General features: G+C 54.7%; 1 protein-coding gene across 3 annotated transcripts in view; it reads right to left on the reverse strand.

The window, feature by feature from the left end:
- Positions 1-12,700, reverse strand: part of CAPN5 (calpain 5) — a 52,076-nt gene that overhangs the window by 5,192 nt on the left and 34,184 nt on the right. For all 3 annotated transcript variants that reach the window (XM_036257846.1, XM_036257847.1, XM_036257848.1), the window contains exons 4-9: positions 9,219-9,427; positions 5,473-5,665; positions 4,197-4,390; positions 3,512-3,589; positions 1,847-2,042; positions 1,072-1,194 (exon numbers count right to left, since the gene is read on the reverse strand). In XM_036257846.1, the coding sequence (XP_036113739.1) occupies positions 1,072-1,194; positions 1,847-2,042; positions 3,512-3,589; positions 4,197-4,390; positions 5,473-5,665; positions 9,219-9,427 (993 nt within the window). The remainder of the gene's footprint in view (positions 1-1,071; positions 1,195-1,846; positions 2,043-3,511; positions 3,590-4,196; positions 4,391-5,472; positions 5,666-9,218; positions 9,428-12,700) is intronic.

A 12,700-nucleotide genomic window follows, 5' to 3' on the forward strand; every position in this document is an offset into this window, starting at 1 on the left:
CAGAACAGGCAAGTCTACAGAGACAAAAGGAGATGAGTTTGCCCAGGCCTGGGGGCGCTGGGCATGGGACTGGCTGACGACGACTCGGCGACGTGGGGATTCTTTTTGGGGTGATGGAAATGTTCTAAAATTGATCATGGTGATGGTTACACAACTCTGAATATACGAACGATCACTGTACACTTTAAATGACTGACTCGTATAGTATGTGAATTCTATCTCAACAAAGCTTGTTAAAGGGGAGGGGACAATAGGAACTTCCCTGATAAGTCTGCGGGGTTTCTGACTATCACAACAGAAGCAAGTGTCACTATGTGCCCAGGTCACAGCAGGTGTCCAGGAAATGACATCGCCAGCTGGTAGGACGTGCTAGACAGTTGCTGGAATAAGTGTTATAAACTACAGTTACATCAGTGAAGGGCAGACACGTCCCGTCAAAGTCTTAACCTATCAGCTCACAATGAATGGACCAACCAATGATACGGGCAAACTGTCATGACATGACCAAGCTTGTCAGATGCCAGGGACTCAACTCGGACCATGCACTGAGCATATCCATGTGGTGTCATTAGGTCCTCGGGTCTGGCAAGCTGACCCTCTGCGCTCAGTGCCATCACACACTGAGTGTCACGATATGTGGAAGGTACTCGGGTCCCAGGCCAGGAGGAGTGGCCCCTGGTGAGCCTGCCTGGCTCTGCCCAGGATGCCTCCTCCCTGTGTCTAGCAAAGCCCCCAATTCAGGGTGACCAGGGCCCTGAGGGAGGGGGCAGCACGGGGCAACCAGCTCCCAGCCTCACCCACCAACAATCCTCCCCTTCCCCAACCACCAAACAGTCCAGGCCTGTGGGTCTGGGGCAGAAGAAATCAGGCTGAGCGCGCCCAGGGGAGTCAATCCCAGGCAGGGTGGGCCTTCTGTGGTTACAGCAACCAAGGCCCATGCCACAGCATGCCCACGGCATCAGCCAATGTGGTCAGGGTGGCAGGGATGATGTCGGTGACCAAGGTGTTCTTCCCTGGTGCAGGTGGCCCAGACTCCCGCTCCCTGCCCTCCTCACCCAGAGCAGACCTCACCTTGTAGATGTCGAAGCCGATGGCCAGGTTTTCACCCTTGCCATCCCGACGGGTGGACTGCTTCGGCCGCTGCTGGGTGCAAATCAGCACTTCATCTTCTGGCTTCTTGACATCGAAGATATACTGCCAGTGGGGCCAAGGAAGAGACACCAGTGAGACCACGCTGACAATGGGCCCGCCAGCTCCCGGAAGCTCACCCCAGAGCCAGGCCCCAGCTCAGCTGTGTGAGCTTGGGCAAGTCACGTCACCTCTCTGAGCCTCAGTCCCTCATCTGCAAAATGGGCCTAAAATGCCTACCCTGCATGAGGGGTGGGAGGACTTGAGGAGGACTTGGGGCTTACATGCAGTCGGAGCTCAATAAAAACACACCAAGCATGAGGACTAAGCAGTTGGCAGAGGCATGACCCAGGAGGCTGCAGGGGACAGGTCCCTGTGGAGGAGCTGACCTGGCCAAGCTCCCCCAGAAGGAGCAGCACTATGTGTGGAAACAAGGGGTTTGACCCCCAGTTCAACCTCTAAATGTCCCTGCAACTCTGGACAAGACACCCAATCCTCAGAGCCTGTTTCCTCCGTTTTACCATCTGTGGGTCAGAGTGTGAGGCTGGGGACCACACAACCACCCAGACACGCCATCCAACCCCCCTGTAGGGACGGTGCCCTGAGGCCCAGAGGGACAGAGCTGTACCCAAGGTGGCGCAGGAGTCCGTGGCAGGACAGTGGCGAGGGCCCCCGCAGATGGTCGAGGGGCAGGATGGGGGTCCCCGAGAATGCTCACCTGTGGGTTCTGGAAGAAGGTGTCCTTGTGGTTGATGCAGCCCCCGCTGCGGTTCTGCCTCGGGTTGTCGTGCCGTGTCCAGGCCCCACGCAGCTGGGCCTCCTCCCACGTCTTGTGGATGCTCAGGTAAGACGTGTTGAGCAGGCGGCACTTGATGATGTCGGTGAAGTATCGGCACACGTCCTCGAAAGTCATCCTGCGCGTGGCAAGGGGGTGAGCCAGGCAGGTCCCCTGGCCGGCCCACCACTGCTCGCCCTGCATTCTCTGACCACGACTCACACAACAGCGAGCCTGGACATGGCACCACACGGACCCACCACGCCTCTTTCGGCCTCAGTTTCCTGGTTTGTAAATTGGAAATGGATCTGACAACAGCTGCCCATCTCAGAGCTAGTGTGGGACTAACTATGCAATAAAAGCATGTTGTACAGCTCCTGGCAGACAGAAGCAGTCGCAAAGGCTGGCTGTTACAATGATTGAGAGTACGAAGACCTAATATGTACAGCCCTCTACAGTTTATAAAGCATGTTTCCATCTATCATCTTCCATGGCTGTTGTAAGGCCTGAATAAACTGGGTTGGGAACCCCTTGGTAAGCATGCTGCAGTGGCCAGGATGTTGCCATAGTTACTGCATGCTGCACACACCTCCAGGAGCCTGAGTGGGGGAGGGGAAAGTGCCCATCCCCCTTCAAGAGTGCACACATGAGAACATGCACATATATGCATCATATATGAACATATATGAGAAAAGCCTTAGGCAGAAACCCCTTACACTAATGAGGAGTTTCTAGTACTATGTTTTAACTCAACTGAGCCCTGAGCCAGACTGGGCACAGTGGATCTCATCCACAGGAGCCCAGACCAGAGGACCAGGGGTTCCCCTGATACCTGCAGGGGGTTGCTAACTGGGGTACCAAGGTCACTGCCATCTGTCTCTGGGCCTGCCTGGGGCCCTCACAGCATCCACCACACACAGGGTGCCCAGTACCCTCCAGGAAGTGGCTGAGTCTCTGAATCAAGTGTCCTCCTGAAGAATGGAACTGAGCCCGGCAGAGTCAGGACTAAATGCAGGCTGAATGAATGCAGGACGAGTGAATGCAAGATGAACAAATGAATGCAGGAATTAATGAATGAATGCAGGATTCAATGGGCTCTTCAAGTGATGCTGTGGCCATCTTCCCAGCCTACCCTCACCCATATACCTCCCTAATCTTACTCTTCCTAAACCCAAGTGTGCACTCTGGGCTCTGGGCTGGGTCTCTCTGACCACCAACAGCGCCTCTGAGTCTCAACTTAGGAGGCAGCCCCCCAGTGAGGCCTCTCTTCCCTATCTGCTCTGGGCAATCAGGTTGCCAGCCTGCCCCCTGCCCTCTGGTTGATCCCCCTACCGGCTGGCATCCTGAAGGACTCGGCCTGGGTGCCCAAGCAGCCGAGGGCCCCTGAGGCGGGCAGAGGGCACTGTGGGGATGAAAGCGCTGCCCAACTCAGCTGACAGAGCAAGGAAGCGGCTCAGAGGGACGGCATGACTTGCCCAAGGCCACACGGCCAGCTGATGGGGCAGCATTTGCTAGAGCCCTGGCTCCTAGCTCCCCTCAGTCATCCCTGCCCGGCACACAGGAGTCCCCCCTCAGCCCCGGACCTCCACCGGGCAAGAGCACACTCACCAGAACTCGCCGTCATCCTGCACAGTCACACCCATCTTCTCCCGCTCGCTCTTGCTCACCTTCTGCCACTCCTTTGAACTGGAGTGGGAGCACGGGGGAAGGAAAGGCACAGAATTGGCAGAGGGACCCCACCAGGGCCACCCTGGCAAGGGCGAGGAGGATGAGGGACTGCAGCACCTCATGTGGGTGTGGCTGGGGGCAGCGGGGCCATGACCAGCCTCTCGCTAAGAAGCCTGTCTGCCCTTCCCACAGGTAACCTCGCGCTGTCACATGCCGGGGCCTGGAGGTCAGGGAGCAAAGCTGCAGGCTGGGAGACAAGACCCTCAGTGGAGGGGCTCCTTTCCTGGGGGCCTGGTCTCAGTTCACCAGCACAGAGCAGTCACCCCATTCTCACCCTCACCCCTGGTGGCCTCCCTACCTCCTCACTCTCCAGACTGGTCTCCATGTCCCCTGCAGGAATCCGCTCACCCCACCTCCAGGCCTCAGCCCGTGCTGAATCCACCGGCCGGCCCCACTCTAAAGTAAGCCTCCTACTAAATTAATCCAACCCCAACCCCTTCGAGACCCGGCCCAGGGACCAACCTCCTCCAGGAGGCCCACCCTCATCCTTCCCGCACCCCCTTACCAAGCCACCCCACCAACTGCCCAGCCCTGCGCGATGCCTGCACCCCACCCCAGGCCTCACGTGTCGCTCCAGGGCCCGTTCCACTCTCGCTCGCCCCAGGGGTTGCGCAGGCGGATCATGTCCAGCTTCTCGGACTTGAAAAAGGCCAGTAGGCCGTGGCCCAGGCGCACCTTACGCACATCGGTGACGGCATACGCGTGGCCCTTCACCAGGCCACATGCCAGGCGGACCTCCATGTCTGCCTCGGTCACAGCCTGCGGAGGACACCGTTGCTCAGAGGCAGGCCCTTGCAGGCTCCAGCTGGGGCAAGGGGCCACAGCGCCCCCTACAGAATGGGAAGAGAATGGCAGCCCCACACAAAGGGGAAAGCTGGATCCTCTATGCTTAGGGACCGCGCTCTGCCGTTCACAGCCCTTTACAGAGCCTCTGGGAGCAGCAGTGCGGAGTAAGAAGGGGGTTGCGCGCCTCCGGTGTGGCTCAGTGGTTGAGCGTGGACCCATGCACCAAGAGATTCCCAGTTCAATTCCCGGTCAGGGCACATGCCCAGGTTGTGGGCCTGATCCCCAGTGGGGGGCATGCAGGAGGCAGCTAATCAATGTTCTCTAATTGATGTTTCTATCTCTCCCCCTCTCCCTTCCTCTCTCTCTAAAATCAATGAAGAAAAAAAAATTTCTTTTAAAAGAAAGGGACCTGCAGGGGGGTTGTCCCAGCAGGGGGCTGTCCACCACCACTGGCTCAATTTCGCAAGCCAGGTGTTAGAATGTTAGCTTGAAATCAACCATGGTAGGAGTATTTACACCACGTAAATCAACAAATGCTACAAGTCAGGGCTTTTTATTTTTCCAGAGAGCCAGTTTATCAGCACACCACTGGGTCAGCCAGACCTGTGTCCAAATGCTGCCTTCACTGAGCCCCAGCTTTCCCAGCGGAAACATAAGCAGTCAGAGAAACAAGACCTGAAGTGCCCGGGCCTGTGCCGGCCAGCAGCGGGGCTCCCTCCCCTCTCCCAGTCCCCTCATGCCTTGTGATGCCTCAAACCTTTAGCTGTATAGACACCCATCACCCCAATATGAGAGGGCCAGTAAAGGGGGCATTGGTCAAACAGTGTGGGCAAGGCATTTCATAGTGTAGGGGGCTAGGGCAGGGGGCTAGTGGCTTGTGTTGCCCAGCACTGGGGAGGGGCACCCTCCAACTGCTCCCTTTCCCCAAGAGGCTGAGGGTCTGGATTTATGAGCCAACCTGAGCAGGGGCTCTGCCTAGGACGCTAGAGCCGCTCCCACAATATTAAGTTGATAAAGGGAGGGGCCACCTCTGGGGTCAGCCTCTGTGTTCTTACCTTGATGGAGGCGCTAATGAGGCCTCCCCGGCTGTGCACCTTTAACATGCGCTCAAAGAGTGCATTCCTCTTGGCTTCATCATTGGCAAAGTCACCCTCGGCCAGGTCGATGGGCTCGGAAACGCCACCTGTGAAGTCTACTAGTGCATCCGCCGTGTTGCCTCCATCCAGGGCCTGGTAACAGCCCGCCAGCCTGGGGAGCAATGTGCAAAGAATTCCCAGCTAGCCTAAATCTTTCACATTATAGGGGAGATTTTTGAGACTCAGAGAGGTCAAGCAAACTTCTCTGATCACACAGCAGGCCGCAACACAGCAAACATTTGTCCCACTGAGCTACACTGTGTATCACTTAAATTCCCCTCAGCCTTAGCAGCCCCATCTTCAAAAATTGGCTGTCCAGAAATCTATCAATTCTTTTCAAAAGCATTAAAAACACATGTATCTTTTGACACATCAATTCTGGGTGAGTAACATTATTTGTAATAATGTAAAACGAGAAATCACCTAAATGTCTAACAGCGGGGAATTGGTTTTATAACTAATACTGCAGCCTGGATGGTTTGGCTCAGCGGTTAGAGCGTCAGCCTGTGGACCAATGAATTGGGGGTTCGATTCCAGTCAAGGCATGTACCTTGGTTGCGGTTCGTCCCTGGCTCTGGTCCGGGTCATGTGGGAAGCAACCAGTCGCTGTGTCTCTCTCACATTGATGTTTCTCTCTCTCTCCCTCTCACTCTATCTGAAGAAAAATGAAAAATACCCTCGGTGAGGATTAAAAAAAAACTACTGCTGCACCTCTACTCTGGAGCATTCAGCAGCCACCGAACAACGCCCCGCGGAAGGGCTCCTCGGCGGGCAAACGCTGGTGCTGCCTCATTACGTTTGAAAAAGCAATATATAAAAATAAATAAATAAATAAATAAAAATAAAATAAAAAAAAAGAAAAAGCAATACAGCTGGGTTCCAATTATGTTTAAATGCATTCACTTAAAAAACATTAAGCATCTACTGTGTGCAACATGCCAGACGCCAGACACAGCTGTGGCTCCCTATTTAAATGTTAGGAAAAGGGTTGGGGTCTTAAAGGCAGAACACCGAATGTGACTGAGAAGCGGAATGGGATATGTAACAACATTCTATTTATGTAATTTGAAAACAGCAACACAGGTTTTGCAAGGTAACCTACAAATAGAAAAACATGCATCAATAATGTTAAAAGAGTCCTGGCTGGGTGGCTCAGTTAGTTGGAGCATGGTTCCGTGCACCAAAGGGTCAAGGATTTGATTCCCAGTCAGGGTACATACCTGGGTTGTGGGCTCGATCCCTGATCGAGTGCGTACAGGAGGCAACGCGTCAATGTTTCTCTTTCACCTCTCTCTCTCCCTCTCTTCAATCAATAAAAACATCCTCTGGTGAGGATTGAAAAAAACAGTTGCCCCTGGTGGGGGTGGGGGTGGGGTGGAAGAGCAAAGGGAGGAAATGGAGATAGGAATAGGCAGAGGTGGGGCCTTGGGGGGACAATGGCTGTGGACAGTGTTCCTGAACAAGGAAGAAGCCTGATGATCTCAGATGACCCAAAACGGGGAAGAGGAGAGGAGAGAGCTGGAAGAATAGGAAGTACAGGACACTTGTGTTGTCTTCTGCATGGTTTTCTTGTATTTTCTGGATTTGCTATAACAGACATGCATTCCTTTTCCAATTTACAAAGTAAATCAGTGACAAAACAAGTGGACATAAACGGTGCAGCCACTGTGAAAAACAGTTTGGTGGTTACTAAATAATGTAAACACAGAACCACATGGCCCAGCAATTCCCTGCCAGGCATGTATTCCAAAGAACTGAAAGCAGACTCAGTGTTTACAACGGCATTATTCACAACGGCCGGCAGGGGGAGCCACCCAAGCGTCCATCGACAGAACAACGAATAAATAGTGCGGCACATACATGCCAGGGAACACTATTCAGCCACAAAGGGGAATGAAATTCTGATATATGCTACCACATGGCTGGACCTTGAAAACATTATGCTAAGTGACATTAAGCCAGACGCAGAAGGACAAATATTGTATGATTCCACGTACATGAGCCACCCAGCACAGGCAGATTCATAGAGACAGAAAGAGAGCAGAGATTCCAAGAGGTTGGGGAAAGAGTAGAAGGGGGAGGTACTGTTTAGTGGACACAGAATTTCGGTTGGGGATGATGAAAAGGCTGGGTATAGACAGTGGTGATGGGCACACAGCATTGTGAATGTAGCTAATGCCACTGAATCATGCACTTAAAGATGATTAGCATGGCCCTGGCCAGTGTGGCTCAACGGTTAGAGCATCGGCCCACGGACAGATGAGTCTCGGGTTTGATTCCGGCCAAAGGCACGTACCTCAGTTGCGCTATGTCCACAGCCCTGGTCAGTCATGCGGGAGGCAACCAATTGATGTGGCTCTATCACATCGATGTTTCTCTCTCTCTCTCCCTCCCTCCTTCCCACTCTATCTGTTGATAAATAGAAAAGTATCCTCAAGTGAGGAATAAAAAATAAAATGATTAAAATGATAAGTATTATATTTGGCCACAATAAAAGAAAACTGTTATTTTAAAACAAAACAAAGATGAGCAAGCCAGTGATGGCTCTGGGAGGTGGAAGGAGAGGGACCTGCACCAAGGACCGGGGAGACTCAGTGACCAACAGGGGGCAGGCTTTGCTCTTTTATTTTAGGATTAAAAATGGAATCATTTAATGGCTGTTTTCTAGGGATTAAAAATTTTTTTTTTTAATTTATTGATCTCTTAGAGAAAGAGGAAGGGGGTGAGAGAGAGAGAAACATCAATTTGCTGTGCCTTCGTGTATCAGGACGACGCTCTAACCAGCTGAGTACCCGACAAGGGCCTCTAGGGAGTTTCTCTTCCTCTCTCCGTCTCTGTCTCTGTCTCTCTCTCACATACACACACAGTTGGGGAAAGAGTAGAAGGGGGAGGTACTGTTTAGTGGACACAGAATTTCGGTTGGGGATGATGAAAAGGCTGGATATAGACAGTGGTGGTGGGTACACAGCATTGTGAATGACCGACAAATGGGCCTGGGAGGAGGAACCAGGCTCCCACAGAGCTGGTGGCTGGTCTCTGCCCCTCTGGCCCTCCTACCCCAGGCCTGCCCCTATTCTGGGCAGGTCGCTCTGCCCCAACAGTTTAACGAACCCTTGCTCATGCTCATGCTGGGGACCAGGCCTGGCCCAGAGCAGGAGGAGGTGGTCAGCAGAGGCAGAATGAGTGCAGGGACAGTCAGCGAGGGAGGTGGCAGCCCGGTGAGCAGGGAAGGCTCCACAGCCAGCCCCGACGCAGAGATACCACATCTGCAAGGCCTCCAGGGACGGCTGTGCAGCCTGGAGCTTTGGGAAAGAACCACTGACCCGAATGTGAGTGCCAGCCCTGCCCCCAGCTACCGGCAGGAAACTGTCCGGGGCCTCAGTCTTCTCAGACATGAGTGGGAGTAACCGTTCCTCCCTGTGTGGGTTGGCTGTGGGGACTTGACAACAAGGTAGCCAGAGGACCTTCAGTCCAGGCCTCCCCCCACCCAGGATACGCTCAGCTGGCCAGGCGCTGAGCGGGGCTCCGAGCACTCTGTGTGACTTTGCACCAGCCCCTGACCTCTCTGTGCAGGGAGCCCTGGCTAAAGGAACACCCATGTGGGCCCCATCAGCCGTGCCACCCCCGCACGGCCACCTGCCCGCCTGCCCAGTGCCGGCACCTACTTGGCATAGGCCTTCTCCACCAGGGCACACCAGAACTCATTGAGGGAGTTGGAGTGGCAGTAGATGAGCTGGTTGTTGACCGTGGGCAGCCGGTCGTCGATGACCACGTCCACCCACTCCCCAAAGCGCCAGAAGTGGAAGTGGAAGATGCCCGCATAGGCCTCAGGCTTCTCGGGGTCCCACTCCTGCTCCTTCCAGTTTGGGATGACCTGGATGTGGGAGGACAGGAGGGGACACATTGAGGTCACATCTGGCTTCCGGAGGAAATAGGGAGGGGCATACTTCCAGGGAATCGACGTGGAGAGAAATACTGGGTTTGATTCCCGTGTCTGCCATGAACAGCGTGGGACTTGGGCAAATCCTTCTCATCTCTGGGCCTCAGTTTCCCATCTCTGCAATGGTTGGAGGCTTCCTGGGTCTCCCTCCAGCTCTGTCATTCTAATGTCCCATGAGCTTCCCCTCCCTGCCCTTCCTCATGCCTCCTTCTGCTTCTTTCACCCTCAGAAATACATCTTATCCATCTCAGCTCCTGCCGGTGATGGGGCCAATCTCCCCCTACCCCAGCCTGAGACAGAAGCTGGAACCACACTGGCCTCCTCCCTCTCTCCGTCCCATCAGGCCAATCCTAGCTCCCACATTCTGCTAAAACCCGTTTCCCGTCCTTTCCCTGGCACCTTCCTGGCCGTCCCCCATCCCCTTGCCCTGGGACACTGTCAGCGTCAGCAGCCACACTGCCTTCATCCCACACAGCAGAGTGAATTTTGTGGTCACATTTCCCTGGAAAATAGGTTCAAACACTTAAGACGCTCTGCCCTCCACTACTCCTAGGCTGGTTTCTCTACTGAACCCCCAACCCCCCGCCCCGCTCCCTGCTCAGGCTCTTTCTCTGGTCAGGACTCCGCATCTGTTCTTCCTCCAACTGACTCTCACTTGTCCTTTAGGGTCCTCCCTCCTCCAGGAAGCCCACCTTGACTCTTCAGATTAGACCAGGACCCCCGTACATCAGTCTCATGGCCTCTGGTACTTCTCTGAGATGTTTATTCCAGTTACAATTAAACAAGTGTGACTGTGTGAACAATTGTGATACTGTCGGAATGTCAGCTCTCTGAAAGCAGGGACACGTCGCGCTTGGTCACTGCTATCCCCCAGCACCTAGCCAGAGCTTGGCCCAAAGAGGGTGCTTAATAAACGTGTGTTGACTGAACGAGTAAATTCACAGGCATTACATGGGCCTCCACCAACAATGATTATTATGGAGCATCTTGGAAATGGCAGAAAGTAAGCCCAGGACTGCCATGGGCCATGCCAGTTTAATTCACGCAATGACCCCGTGAGTACATTACTGTTATCCATCCCCACTTTACAGATGAAAAGATCGAGCCTCACAGAAGGCACGTCACTTGTCCAGAGTCACAGAGCTAGAAAACACACACACTCTTCATTAGTGACGACGGCCTAGCCCGGCCCCATGCCGGCACTGAGGACCCAGGTGAATCAGACGTGGCCCCCGCCCTCGGAGGCTCCCAGTCTGGCGAGAGAGGCAGGCACACAGGGTGCGTGCGGGCCTTGGGGGGAAGGGAGTGGAGGGCTCGACCTGGGCCAGCGGCAGCTTCTGAGCAGGTGTCCTGAGAGCTGGCACTGAGTGTCCCTAAGCAGACAAGGACAAATAGTGGCAGTGTGGGCAGCAGGAGGTGGGCAGGGAAGGGAAAACCTTTCATCCTGCTGAGTCAGGGGGACCTGCTGGCCCTGCTAAACATGGGGCCAGAGGGGCTGCGCACCATGGAGACCACGGGCAGCTCCCTCCAGGAAAAAACCACTCCCAGGTAGGGGCGGACTCGCAGGCATCCAGGCTGGGAGCTCGTCGTGCGTCAGGAGGCTGTGCAGCCCAGGGCCCGGGCAGCCTGAGCACGGACACCAGCCAAAAGCCATTCCCCAGCCCCCACGCTCATTAAAGATGTTTTTGTTACGCCTCCTACCATCAACAGGGATGCTGGCAAAGAGAAATGCTCCCTAGTGGGACATTCGAGACCAAGAAAATTAAAATGCTAAGCAGTGAGAGGCACCATGGTCACTGACGGAGCCTGTGAGGTGCCAGGCGCAGGGCCAGCTGTTTACTCCACCACCCTGACCCTCACAGCTATCTTTTGGGACAATACCACGCAAATCGCTGGCAGAGCCCACGCAGGGGCACCGTAAGGGAGGCAGGATTCGCACTCAGGGCTTCGGAACCTGGCACAGAGTCAGGAACCCAGCAAGGGCTTGATACTGGCTGGTCCCTTTCCCCACTGCCCCCTTACTGCCCTTTCCAGTCAACTCTGTGCCCTTCCTAAGTATCAACTCCCAGGCCGGCCTCTGCCCTGACCCCCAGCATTACTCCTGCTTCACTCTCAGGACAGGGAGTTGTATCAAAAGTGGGGCCCCTGCAGATGGGGGTATCATCCCCACTACACAGATGGGAAGGCTGAGGTCCACAGAGAAGCAAGGAGCTACCCAAGGGCACAGAGCGATGGGGAGTCCAAAGCCGAGAACACTGGCCTGGCCACCACACACTCGTCATCTCCGCGCTCTGAAAGCCCTGGACTGCATGGGGATGGGGGAGGGGCGGGGCGGGGAGACAGGGGACAGGGACCGAGGAGGGGGAAGAAGAGCCCTCACAGAGCACTGGGAGGCCTGCTGGGGCAGCAGGATCATTAGCCAAACCCAGGGCTTGGCTCTGAGTCCCTGTGGCTCAAGGAGTATCTAATAAGGCTCCAGGGCCTCGAGATCCAGAGGCAGGGATCCCCATGGGCCTCATTCCCCTTCTGCATCATGGCCATTGGACCGGGCACAGGGTGGACCCCAAGCCAGGCTTCTCACCCCTCAGCCCTCTGCTGCCTGCTGGGGTGCCAAGCAAGGGGGAAGAGCGCTCCGGGGGCACACGGGCTCGACTCCTTCCAAACAAGCAGGTCATGCCGGCAGTCAAGGAACCAAAGCCCCGGGGGCCCTATCAGAGGATTCAGAACCAAGGTGAAGAGGCTCCCAAAGGCCAGAGACAGGCCAATCTGAGCAGCGATAAGGATAACAACTTCCGTGCATGAAGACACGTCAAATACATTCCCGTCCAGGAGATCACGGTGCAGTTAGTCACTACTGGGGGATGGCAGGGAATCAACTCATGTTTTTGAAACTGGAAAATGAAGGGAAAGAATGGAAGATTTATCCTGCCTTTTCCACACAAACTGTACCCGAGGGTAACCACAGCAGTGAAGGGAGGTTTATATCTGGAGGCGAATTCCAGCTAAGAAATGAGAGCATCAGACTCCCACTATTTTGCAACCACTGACAAATAATGGATTTATGAAATCGTAGCTTCTAACATCACAGAAGAGAGCCAGCCAGACATTACGTCCCTCCTGAGAGAACATCGCCCACAATTAAGGCCCGAGCCCAATGGAGCCTCGAGAGCTAAGTCTTAGCTCACAGGAAATACGGGGCGCTGAGAA

This window comes from Molossus molossus, unplaced genomic scaffold, assembly GCF_014108415.1.
Source record: "Molossus molossus isolate mMolMol1 unplaced genomic scaffold, mMolMol1.p scaffold_m16_p_13, whole genome shotgun sequence".
Lineage (NCBI taxonomy): Eukaryota > Metazoa > Chordata > Mammalia > Chiroptera > Molossidae > Molossus > Molossus molossus.